The sequence below is a fragment of the Manacus vitellinus genome, unplaced genomic scaffold (assembly GCF_001715985.3).
Source record: "Manacus vitellinus isolate BGI_N305 unplaced genomic scaffold, ASM171598v3 scaffold_0_pilon, whole genome shotgun sequence".
Taxonomy (NCBI): domain Eukaryota; kingdom Metazoa; phylum Chordata; class Aves; order Passeriformes; family Pipridae; genus Manacus; species Manacus vitellinus.
The window spans coordinates 22,435,478-22,447,921 of record NW_021938789.1 but is presented as its reverse complement, the minus strand read 5'-3'; the positions used below and the strand labels follow the sequence as shown (position 1 = coordinate 22,447,921).

General features: G+C 35.2%; 1 protein-coding gene across 2 annotated transcripts in view; it reads right to left on the bottom strand.

Moving 5' to 3' along the window:
* Positions 1-4,965: 4,965 nt before the first annotated feature.
* CEP135 (centrosomal protein 135) overlaps positions 4,966-12,444 on the bottom strand; it is a 30,350-nt gene continuing 22,871 nt past the window's right edge. The window contains exons 22-25 of one of the 2 annotated variants that reach the window (XM_018069379.2): positions 11,298-11,500; positions 7,794-7,898; positions 7,245-7,391; positions 4,966-5,541 (exon numbers count right to left, since the gene is read on the bottom strand). In XM_018069379.2, the coding sequence (XP_017924868.2) occupies positions 5,520-5,541; positions 7,245-7,391; positions 7,794-7,898; positions 11,298-11,500 (477 nt within the window). In that variant the 3' untranslated portion in view covers positions 4,966-5,519. Of the gene's footprint in view, positions 5,542-7,244; positions 7,392-7,793; positions 7,899-7,929; positions 9,023-11,297; positions 11,501-12,444 lie in introns of those variants that run through there. The other variant, XM_018069386.2, reaches the window with a different exon arrangement.

The following is a 12,444-nucleotide window of genomic DNA, read 5'->3' as shown; positions in this document are numbered from 1 at the left end:
TCCTGAGTTTCCCAAAGAGAACATGGTAAAAGCAGATGCTGCATTTAGTTCCATCCAGACTCTTCCACTTTTTGAACCAAAATGTGGATCATGTGATTCATGATCTTCCAGTGCTGAGAAAGATGTATTTTGCCAACCACTTCTCCAGATTCAGATGCTCCCTGGAGAATAAGGCCTTACAGCTTTGGATTTTGCCTGTTTTTCAGTGTTTTGGCCCAATCAGAAGTGGTCCTTCTGGTATTCTTAAAAAGAACTAGGTCTTACATGAAAATGACACCCAGGCTGGGTTGGACCAAAGAGCTATCTCATACTTCTTTTGTCTCTGACTGTGCCCAGTAACAGATGTTCTAAAGGAAGAATATAACTTTAGGCAGGCATTTACTGATACTGTCCCCCTCCTTAGTGATTTGTAGCTCAGTGAATTCCTGAGTCAAAATGATACTTGTGAAAGAAACTAGTCTATGAGTCTGAAATAAGTATCAATTGCTAGGAATCACTTTTTCACCTGCAAGCTTCTAGAGATGACTAGTCATACAAGGCCTGGGAGGTGCAGTCCATTCCGTTTTCAGTCCCTTCACAACTAAAGCTATAGGACACAAGGCACAGATAACTCAGAATTTTAAGCTTATGTACCAGCTCTAGTATTTTGGTGGTTGTTAAGTATATTGAATGCTATCTTTACATTAGCAAGAGCATATACATATATATATACACATATATATTTAGATCCAAAATATATGAATACAAAGCACCTCAATTACCAGAGTTGAATTTGGTAAAACTCCTCCAAAAGATTCAGGGGTTTTGCTGTGTTTTGCCTTGTTGTTATTGCAGCACTTACACATTTTTAAGAGGTAGAATTGGATGGTACAGAGAGAAAACTTCATAAGTAGCCACCAGGAAAGAGGTGAATCCAGCCTTTGCCAGTTCCTTCAGATCAGTCAAATTGCTCAACTACATGAGACCTTTCTTGTCTGGAGCAGAAAATAAGTTAAAATGAGATTTTTTTTTTTCCCCTTGAGAACTGACAATTTCTGTAAAGTAATGCAGTCACAAACCTCAGTGGCAAAGTGATAAATGGGCTTCAGGCACACGTAGCTTTATTAGCAATTTTTTCACTTTGGGTTTAGTAGATTTTATTACTGAAATATTAGAAATCTAGAATTTCTATGGAGAAACCCAAACCTGTCTAGGATGTGCCATGATTGCTTGAAAAGACCCAAGTCCACTAGGTGGCACAAAAACACCATGTAAAAGCCAGGAGCAAGCCAGGGGTGCCTACCTCCCACTCAACATCTTTATGCATTTATCCAGAGCAAATGGGTACTGGTAAAGATTGCAGACACAGCTATAGTCCAGCAACCCACTCAACTCTTTTAAAATAAAAACAAGCTAAGATGTCAACATGTTCTTTTGGACTTAGAAGCTCAAAGAACTCAAACAACACCTCCCTCAAAAGCAGTATCTGCTCCTGCAAACCTTGACTGACTCACAGCTGACTAATCACACTGAAATTAATTTCTGTGGTTTTGTTCATGAAAATACAGCTGTCTCTGCTCAGGAGTACTAAAACTGAGAAGAAGCCACTGACATTCTCATTTTTCCCACTTTCTTCCAATGGCTATTTTGCCATTTTAGTTAGTTTAACTCCTGTACCATCACCTTGAAATGGTAAAGGACACACCTCTGACAATGCTGGTGAGGCAGCTCTGCTTGGGTGATGTTGAGCTAGCAGCAGACACAGGTGGGATAGGCAACTACCATAATAAATTCCAAAACTCATTTGAGCTCTATTGTAGATAAATCTAAATATGGAGATAAAACAATGGTAATTATTTTTATACTTGTAATTTTTCAAAAGTCAAACATCATAATATAGATAATAAGAATCAATGTCACCACACCCGGATAAGTACGTACCTGATCACATTGCTGTGTGGAACTGTAGGAAAGTTTCCCGCAGTCACAGAATTGTTGCCCCTCTGAAGACTGCCTAGTCCAACCCTTGCTCAAAGAAGGGTCATCTGCAGCACGCTGTCCAGGACTGCCCCTCACTGGGTTTTGAATACCTCTGTGGATGGAGACTCCACAACCACTCTGGGCAGCGTGTTGCACTGTTTGACCACCCTCACGGGACAAAAATATTTCTTATGCTTAAATGGAATTCCCTGTATTTCGATTTGTGCCCATTGTCTTGTAACTCCCCTGAGTACAACTGAGACGAGACTGTCTCAGTCTTTTTACTCCCAGCCACTTTTTATTCCCACTCCTGCCCAGTTATTTATGTATATGGAGATGTTCCCTCCCTCAGTATTTCTTTTCTCAAGGCTGAGTAACCCCAGCTTGCTCAGACCCTTCTCTTGTGAGAGATGCTCCAATCCCTTATCATTTCTGGGGCTCTTTGCTGGAGTTGCCAAGAATGTCCATGTCCACATTGTATTGGGAGCTTTATGGAAGACATCGTGTGTTGGGGTTACCTTGGCCACGCCATGTCTGCAGTCCATATGCTGGAATGGGCTGCCCCTGTGCAGGGAATCTGCCAGAGTGCCCCATGCTGGTTCTGCTGTGTGTTGGTGGATGTTGTGGCAGAGGTAACATTGCAGCCTGACAGAAGACATATGAGTTCTTTGCCTTTGTGGCTGAAACACTGCATTAATACACCAGCCACTGATAATACTCCAGTGTTTCAGCTATTGCTGATCAGTGCTTGCACAGCATCAAGGCTTCCTCTCCCCCTTATCATTTACACTGGAGGATGAATCATCCAGGAATTAATACTCCTGCAGCTATTATGATCTTTGTGTGACCCATAAAGGGTCAGAGCATGAACTGAAACTTAAATATCTGTATACACAAAGTTATAAGACCAGGGTACCAAAACCACATACCACTGGTTTCTTACGCTGTTAAAAAAGAAAAAGTATAAAGTTCTGTCCCAATGAATGATTTAACAAAAACCCCAAAAGTCTGCAGTCCTATACAGTCATTTAGGAATAATAGCTTTTGTTTAATTGAGCAATTTAGGTTTTCATACACTGAAAAAACCTATCCTTTTATTATCTCTAGTTGCCCCTGCTTCTGACAATAGACTTTGTTTCATAGAAAAACAGCCCCAATGATTATTGCTTCACCTTTATTATTTTTCTAAAGTTATTTTTCCCCCCTCCCCAGCTGCAGATAACAAAAGACAGATAACCTGAGTATACAGAGTTTTCCCTTAATTTCATGTCTGCCACACTCTCAACTCACCCCATCTGAGGACTACAACAGTTCATTAGGCTGCCTTGTGCTTTTGATCTTTCAGAAGGTGAGGACTGCACAAAAGCTTTTTGGAGCAGAGTCCAGAGAGTCACATGAACATCCTGACTCACATAAGGCTTGTTTCATACATGACATATACAGTACTTCACAGATTTAAATCTTCTCCAAATTTGTGCTTGTTTTCTACTTCATGAAATGAAAGACTTGATGTTAAAGCAAGGTTGTATAAAATTTATTTTTGTTTTCTTCTAGTTGCTTACATGTATATAAAATAATAGTAATTAGAAGGAAAAATGACAGCTATACTACACTCTGAATATTAGTAACGTTAGAAATCTGCGCAGGCTTTGGTCACTAAAATGATACTATTTTTATTATAATAGCTGTGCTCAACGAGCTGCTAATTCTTCATAATTTATATCCATGTAGGAATTACTATTAATTGAAGTGTTATGGTTTTAATTGTAATGTCAAAATATACATTTTTTTGGTAAGATGAAATATACTGTTTTCAATACAATGGAACACTTGCTTTTTTAAAAACTCAGATTCCAGTTTAAGAGGGTTTATATACAAAATAAGATATTTAAAAGTCACCACTGAAGACATCAAGAGCAGAACATGAGTTTTCTCCTTCTTACTGAACTGCTTCAGCCTGAATAATTAACGCCAATTAGCATCAGTGGAAACCACTGACTTAATTACAAACAGTATTAGTACATAAGTAACATTTAGAGATGACAACTTCCCCGTTCCTGTACCTGGCAAATGAAAGACCTAGAAAATAAAATGTATGAGATGCACTCGCTATGAATATATAGTTCCTTCCATGGCTCAGAAACCTAAAGTGATACAAGTATTTTCAGAAACGGGTGTTCTAAGTTGGCTTTAAGTAATAAAATTTAATATATATGACACAATATTTCCAGTTAACACAATATTCTTCATAATTTCTAAGTGTAACAATCTTAGTGCAAAATGGACAAAATCTAAGAGCAAAAAAAGGATTTTTTTCCATGTTATTTAATGTGTGGCTTACACTTCAGAGATGCTTGTAATGTTAACTGGTAACCACAGTTTTTTATTGAACATGAGGCAAGCAGAACACAACCTGTTGGCCAGTACAAGGATGTGCAGCAATGCACATCCCATTTCTAGTCCTCTCTATAAGTCCTATGAATACACAACATGTCAAGCTGATGGTGTGTAATTATTAGAAAACTGCATGTTCTCAAATAGAAGAAGGATACAATATACAATTATTTGCATAGATGGACGTTAAGAATATATCCTAAGATTGTGATCACTAATCACATCTTACTTCAAAGCCCAAGTTTGAAATGCTCCCCTGCTAAATACACCAGATATTTTAAAGATTAGTTCTCACTTCATTTACCTAATATGTATGTCACAACATAAAGTCCTGTGTCACCTCTCCAACAGCTTGACCTTAACTGTGCAAAGGATTCCAGGTGTCGCTCTGAACTTTTAAAACTACCATTTGAAAAATATCTCCAGATATGATTCAAAAGTTTCAATATAAAATACTTTAGAATTTTATAATATTTAAAGTATTTCAATAAATCTTTAAAATGTAATTTTTCTCTTCACTTTTTACTTAATATGGGGATATTTAAAATGCAATTTCACACAAAGATGAAACAAAAGGAGACAAATTAGTTGACAAAAAGTAATAAAGGCTGATATATACTTTTTATTAAGAAAAGGTAAACAAAATACATTCACAAAATAGATAATCAATACTTTTAAATACCATGAAGTATGATCTGTAAACAGAAAACACTTGTTAAGAAGTTTAAATATAGGAATTCATCACGGGTATAAAACATACACTGGCTCAGCACTTGAAAGATAATTGTGGATGTTATTCTGTTAGCTCATATTAAGATGAATGAAGTTCTGCAATCACATGAGATAAGCAAACAAATAAAATAGTAAAATAAAAACAAGAGATTGTCAAATCAAGTACTCATTTCCTTCTTATAATTACTATGTTTCCAAAGTTGTAACAAAACTTAGTTAGGCTTGATACAAAACCTGTCAAACAGCCAGCAAAAAACACCCCCGCCAGTTGGGAAAGTAGAATTTTGCAAAGTTGATTATTTCACCCTTTCTCAGAGATTTCAAAGGTAATCAGTGATTTGAAGAAAACAGAGGTAGAATACAAGATAGTCTTCATAATTAAAAAAAAAAAAAGTCTTTATAACAAGGTAATGCTTCAGTTGCTTAAGTACTGGTTATTCCTTGAAGCTCACATTTCTGGTGGAGAAAGAAAAAATGTCAAAATAAAGTTAACTACTTTATTTTACTAATTAATATTGGGATAAATTGTAACAATTAGCTTCAGCCTCCTCATATTCTCTTCTGTTATTCCTAAATATCAACTATTAGCATATTATCTAAAACTCTGCATTCAGTTCATTGACTCATTTCTCATAGTAGAAGGGAGAAAAGGAGGAAGAGAAAATTTCTTGAGAAGATGAAATCAGATTAGAGAAAGACACAACAGAACAGTAATTACAAAATACACTGTACTGTGGTAAGCTCCCAAGAAGAAATAAATAAGCAGGATGAAAGATGGTGACAGTACTGCTGAGATCATCCTACCATAATGGCCCACTGATAGGTTTAAAAGGTAAAACATACATAACAACTGCATGTGAATTCAGTTGTTAAAAACCACTTTCTTTAAATATATATACTTAATGAAAATGGGATATTTTCTGATAAGATATGGTACAGAGCTGTCATTGTTAAAGTTAAGAATGCAAATATTAGGACAAAAATAGTGCACTACATTGTATTCTTCAAGTACAGCAACTGGACGTTTTATTGCTCTCGGGACTCACTATAACACAAGGAAGACTACAGACAACTCTTTACTGATGATACTCTTTCTCAAAAATATATTATCTGTCATCATCTCAGTCAAAATGTTGATTTGCAACATTACAGGGTGCACCTAATGGCTCACCAGTAAACCAAGAGTCATAACTGCTGTTTCATCCCCACTGACAACATCACTTTTGCTAGTTTCCGTTTTTTGCTTTGCCCAAAAACTCACAGAAAATTGCTGACAATGTGGGTTTATGCCATGTTGACCTCAGTTCTCAAGAAACCTGTGTTTTTGTTAACAAAAGTAAGCTTATGAACAAGCCATATTTACCAACAAAAATAAACTTCAAAATCTGTCAGATTCATGAGCTGTTACAGCACACGTATTTCCTACAACAATCACTGTTTACCTCTCCCTGTCCTTCCTCTCTTCACTGCAAATTATTATGCAATATAGGACAGGCAGGATATAACGCCAGTAACCAGGCCTGTAACATAAAACTGACGAAATCTAAAACAACGATCTCTAAAAGAACAAAAATGTCAGTGAAAATGAACAGGTGAGAGGCTGATTTTGATTTCCTTTTTATGAACTCTAGTAATCACAATCTTAGACATTCATAGATTCAAGCACTAACAATGCATTCACTGTTTTTATGCACTTGTTTTGGAAATAGTTTCATCTAATGCATAATGTTCAAATGCATTTTAGTTGGACTCTCTTTTGTGGAGTGTTTGTCCCTCATTGCTGTACTTGAGAGAATTTCACAGCTTTTCTCTCAATGCGAACCATTTATTGTTTGGAGGTAACTGTTAACAATAATAAACTGGCAAAATATATTTGCATATAAGTAATGGCAATAATAAGCAGGCAACACAAGCAGCTGTCAGCTTATGCAAGACCATTAACAAGAACAGGAATGAGAATCCATTTATTATATGGTCTTTGGAGAGTACTTTGCATCTACTGTTTTCAATCAACTTTTTATAGTAGGAGAGAGAGCAAAAGCAGAACTTAGAAACACTTGAAGTATGAAACAATTTCAAATAATTAGAATGGTTTTATTTAGAAACAATTTAAACTTCACTCTTAAACTGAACCAATCTGCTAAAATCAAATCACTTACTTCTCAGCTGATGCCTGGTCAGTTGTCCTTACAACGCTCCGTTCAGGAGAACGTGAGGGAGACCTGAATGTTGAACTGAGAGGAGGCGAAGCGCGTAATGATGATGTGGAGAGACCATGTCGGCGCATTTCCTGAATTGCACGTTCTCTGCCAACAAACAGCAATTTTAGTTACACAGCACTTAGGGACTGAATGATGTTAAAAGCAAGAAAAACGTAACTTTTCTCTGTATTTTTACTTGGTGATTTTTCGCAATACTTTACAGTAAGTTTTGTTTTCTTGTAAAGTTACTCAATTTTATTCTTGTTTTCATGAGAAGGAATTGTTTTACTTTTAAAGGCAGTGGTTAACATAAAATTTACAAGAAAATTCAGAAACTGTATAAGATTTTTCTTTTTTAATTAAGCAGTTTTCAAGAGGAGCATATTATATTTTGCACAGCAAATGGAAGTCTTCCATAAAAGTTTCTCACTATTGAAAAAAAGCAAGTTCTAAAAGTGAGAAAGAAGAAATGAGAAGAGTCAATTCACTGAAAAAGCAGCATCTTACCGTTCAAATCGCTCAGTTGTCAGTTGTCTTTTTAAAACATCACAGTCAGTCTGCAGCTGTGCAGCTTTACTTCTAAGTATGGAAACCTCTCTATTATGGCTGCTTCTAAAAAAAAAAAATCACGAGAAGCAACAAAGTTTTCTTTGAACACCGTCAGCTAGGAGCTTAGATAATTTAGAGCACAAAAAACCAAAACCAGATACTAAACATGTTGCTTCACACAGACCAGATCAAAGACAAATTAGAAGCAAGAAAGCAAGAACCAAGTGAATGTAACACAATGTTTCATGAAGAAGTAAGGTGAGAATGAAGTGAGAAGCTCTCACTACATCCTAACTACATTGTGTTCTTTTTCAGACAAAGGTAAACACAGACATGTTTTATAAAAACAGACAAAACAATTAAAACATTAATTTATTGATTCACTACCCTCTTTTGCATGTGAGATGATCTTTATGTGTACATTTAAAAAAAAAAAAAAAGAAGAAAAAAGCAGTAAGTATCCACATAAAATACAAACGTAACAGTAAAAATTATATCAAGTAGCCTGGAACTATGGCTAGCAATGAAAACTACTGAATCAAATCTACATAAAAAATATATTAATGCAAATACCAGACCAGCACAACCCAGAGTCTCATGGCTTGTCAACTATAACCTTGGTATTTGGGCCCAACTGTTTCAACTGCAAGAATCAAAATGAAAAGCAACCTTGAAAATCTTAACTAACATAATTAAGCATACTTCTCAGTAAATCATCAGCTTGACCAACCCAATGCTTGGTTGCAAAATACTATTAATTCTTTATAAAGGAAGAAAAAAAAACATTGAGTGTAAAATAAGTTGTCTAAATGAGAACCGAGACAGCTGTGTTATTCCATACAGTCTTCAAAGCCAGTATGAGGCGGAGTGCTCAAAAGTCACTTCTGGAGAAGTAAAGTTGTACTAGTTTATTGCTAAAGCACTGGACTGGAATTCTGAAAAACAATTTCCACTCCTAGGTCAGTCACAAACTTCCTGTCTGGCACCCGCTGGTCTTTGACTCCAGGAAGATGCAAACTACTCAAGAGATTTGTTCCAAAAAGAACCGTAGAATATTTTTTCCCATGTTCCCTATTCATCAGTAAAATTCCTAGAATGGTATCTTGATCCAGTGTGTTGAGAACAGATGCAGAAGACAAGAGATCTCGATGATATCTTATTCTAAGTCCTTCAGAGACAGGCATATGCTTTCAGGATGGAGGTAAGAATTCAGGGCCCAGTATCATTATTGTAAAATAAGAAAAGAAAGCGAACACTTTGTGAGTTCTCAGGTTATTCCATGTCAATGACAATTAAAATTAAGAGCATGAAGTAAATAACTCAAAATTTAGAAATATTTTAATTTGAAACCCTTATGCACAGTAATCATCATTTAAGTTTACATGATTATACACAATTTTCACAGGAAATCTGTCTCTTTCCCAGTTACAGATAGCTCTCAGTAAGTAGTGTAGCTATTTCATATTCTTTATTTAATACTTTATTCACCCTAGAGCCTCAAGATCTCATTCACTGTACTATCACCCAAATAGCACTCCAAGTAATGCAACTACTCACTCTACAGAGCTCATAATTACAGCACTGGAGAATTTCACAAGTTAAATTTAATTCTGAGAATCCTGAAGTCAGAGGTTGTGGCCAAGCCAAATGAATTTTTGTATTTTACAATTTTTGTATTAGACACAACCTAATTGTCACATACTTCAGTCACAGCTATGAGCATTTAAACTTCCTGTTCTTTAGAGTGCAACTACTACAAACCAAATAGTAGAAAGCAAGGTATATACAACTAGTTCTCACATGTGAACATTTGCCTAGCAACATGCAGAACCTTTGAGATAAACAGAGGAAAACAATTCAACAGAATAGCCACTCTTCCACCAAGACGTTTTCCTTCTTCCTGCAGTATCGCATACTATTAACAATGCAAGTACTGACATTTACAACAAACAAGAAATGAACCCTACAATGTGTGCAGAAGAAAAATAGTGAAAAAATTACTATGTTAGTTGAATAGAATTTTATAATGTTTGCACACAAAGTAGCTGAATTTAATTTAAGTTAAAACCTCCTTCTTTCCTGTTTTTTGGGGTTTCTGTTGGTTTGTGTTTTTATTAACTTTCACATTTAACTTCATAATCGAGACACTGCATTAGCTTATGTTCATTGTATGCAACTAATATTTTTCCCCCAAAGTAAACCAAAATCAGCAATACTAAAACAGGAAGCAATTAGTTGCACAAGGGTGATTAATACCATTGTCATCTACAGATCCATAGAGACTGCTGCTACTTGAGGTGGACCATCATCAGCCCTAAGCTGTAGCCTCTATGTAAATCAATCAAAAGCATTTTTCTTGCACATCTGTGTCACCAAAATACCGGACAGTTTTTACCTGTTTAAGGTTGCTATATTCTATATCTCATAAGGAGCATTATCTGTCCTATTACCTTCCATACATTTTCTTTCTCTCCCTACCTTAGTGTTTACTAAGTAGGTGTAACTGTTTTCCTTTGTCTGAAATTCTACTTGGACTTTACTCTTCACTACCATCTCCATTCAGCTGCTACTCCTCCTTTTTGCTCTTTAATGCAGAGCTATCACTACAGTCACTGGTTAGTGTATCCCTTGGAGAATTATCATGTCATGATACTTGGCAGTTTTACTTAAACAGTTTGACTTGGTGATCTTAAGAGTCTTTCCCAACCTAAATGATTCTAAGATGACACATGTCATGGACACTTCAAATTCCCTGCTTCATAACATGAAGAAAAATTTTTAACCCCTCTGCTTCTCTTGTACATGAATTCCACATATACAAAATATCCCCCCCTTAACTTCATTGCTCCAAACACATTAGTCTTTCTTCTGCAAGTGTGTTTAAAACTTATTTCTTCTGCAGGCAGATGCACAGCATAAGAAGTTGCTCGCCACATATAGTGTAGGTGTCAGATTCAGTTCCGTTTGAAGTTCAAAGGAACAATAACTTGATAAGGACTTTTTCCTTAACAATTAATATCGACCGCAGCAGAAGTACTTTTGCTTTTTTTTAAGCACTATGACTTCACTATTTATTACGTGATTCTTACTTTAATCAAAGTAAGGATAACAGGCATCTTCAGTAGATAAGCAATTCATATTTACCATGGATTTAATATACTTTGTAATTTTTTTGTGAGTTGTAAACATATGTTAAAATTTTATTTGGAGAATGTTTCCTTTGGAACTCCTGTTTAAGTTTACTGCTTGCACTAAACAGATGTCCACCAAAGTGCTGATTAATGAAAGCAGTATGAAAGATATGTAAAGAAACTAAGTAAATGATGACATGAAAGGCTAAAAGACATTGCTGCAAAAATCTGCTAAGCCATACCGAATATCCAGATTTTGTGAATAAGTATTGTCACACAGAAAAAGTTTTTTTGTAAACCACATAACACACAGACACTTGTTAAAACTTACAGTTTGCTCTCAGCAAGTGTTAGCTTGTCTTTCAGTAATTGAATTTCGGTATCTTTCTCTTGGGATGTTAATTGGTTCTGAAATTCTTTGTCTCTACTAGTAGCCAGTAACGTTTCAAGATTCTGAACTGTAAGTCTCTCACTGGATAACTGCTTTTTCAGCAACTCTACTTCTGATTTTATATCTTCTAATTCTCCTAGAACCTAAGGCACAAATTTTATACATTATTAATACACTGGTTTACAAACACAGACAATTCTATTTTGTGAAGAGTTGCTATAAAAACTGAAATGATCGTCTGATAAAAAAGAACAGGAAACTGAGCTCACAAAACAAGTTAAAGCTACAATTATTCTAAACTATACTTAGTTTAAAACTATTCAAGCTGTACACCTATCAAATGTTTTACTGTGAGCTGGATTACATAGTGCTAGAAATGTTAGGTAAGTACCAGGAACACTAATTGGCTTTTAACAGCAGTAGACTTTTGCCCAAGTTCAAAAAGAGTATTTACTATTCATTCTATTTGACTAGCTCAGCTCACAATTAGCTTCTTGGCTTTTGCTTAAAATGTAGGAATACTTGTTTTCCTCACCAGTTTTATGAATATAAACAAATTCTACTGTTCTTGAGGTCTTGAATATTACAGTACCAGAAAGCCTGACCAAGTCACTAAATAAAGACAAAATCAGCTGTAAAGAAAAAGGTTCCAAAAATATGAATATTCAGAACTGTTTAAATTATTTCAAAATATTTAATGAATTTCAGCTGTACTTAAATTTCAATTTAACTGAAAAAAGCCATTAGGAAATGGTCTTTAATATCTAAATAAGAAGTGCACTATTCGCATTTGGTAAGTTGAAAATTTGAGTAAATTAAAAAATAATAAAAAACCCCCATATAATTTGTCTCTGGTATCACAAAAACTACAGCTGCAACATTTTGCAGTGATAATGAATGAATGAAACTCCATCTTTTTGTACAAAACTCACAGATACAGATCTATATACTGTAAAATTTATAATTTATATAAAAATGGGAAACTAGTGATGTAAATTAACTTGGCTTGCTCTCAGAAGTGATTCTTTTCTCCAAAAACCATTAAAAGCAAAGGAAGTTATTTTATTATACCAAATTAAATTTTCTG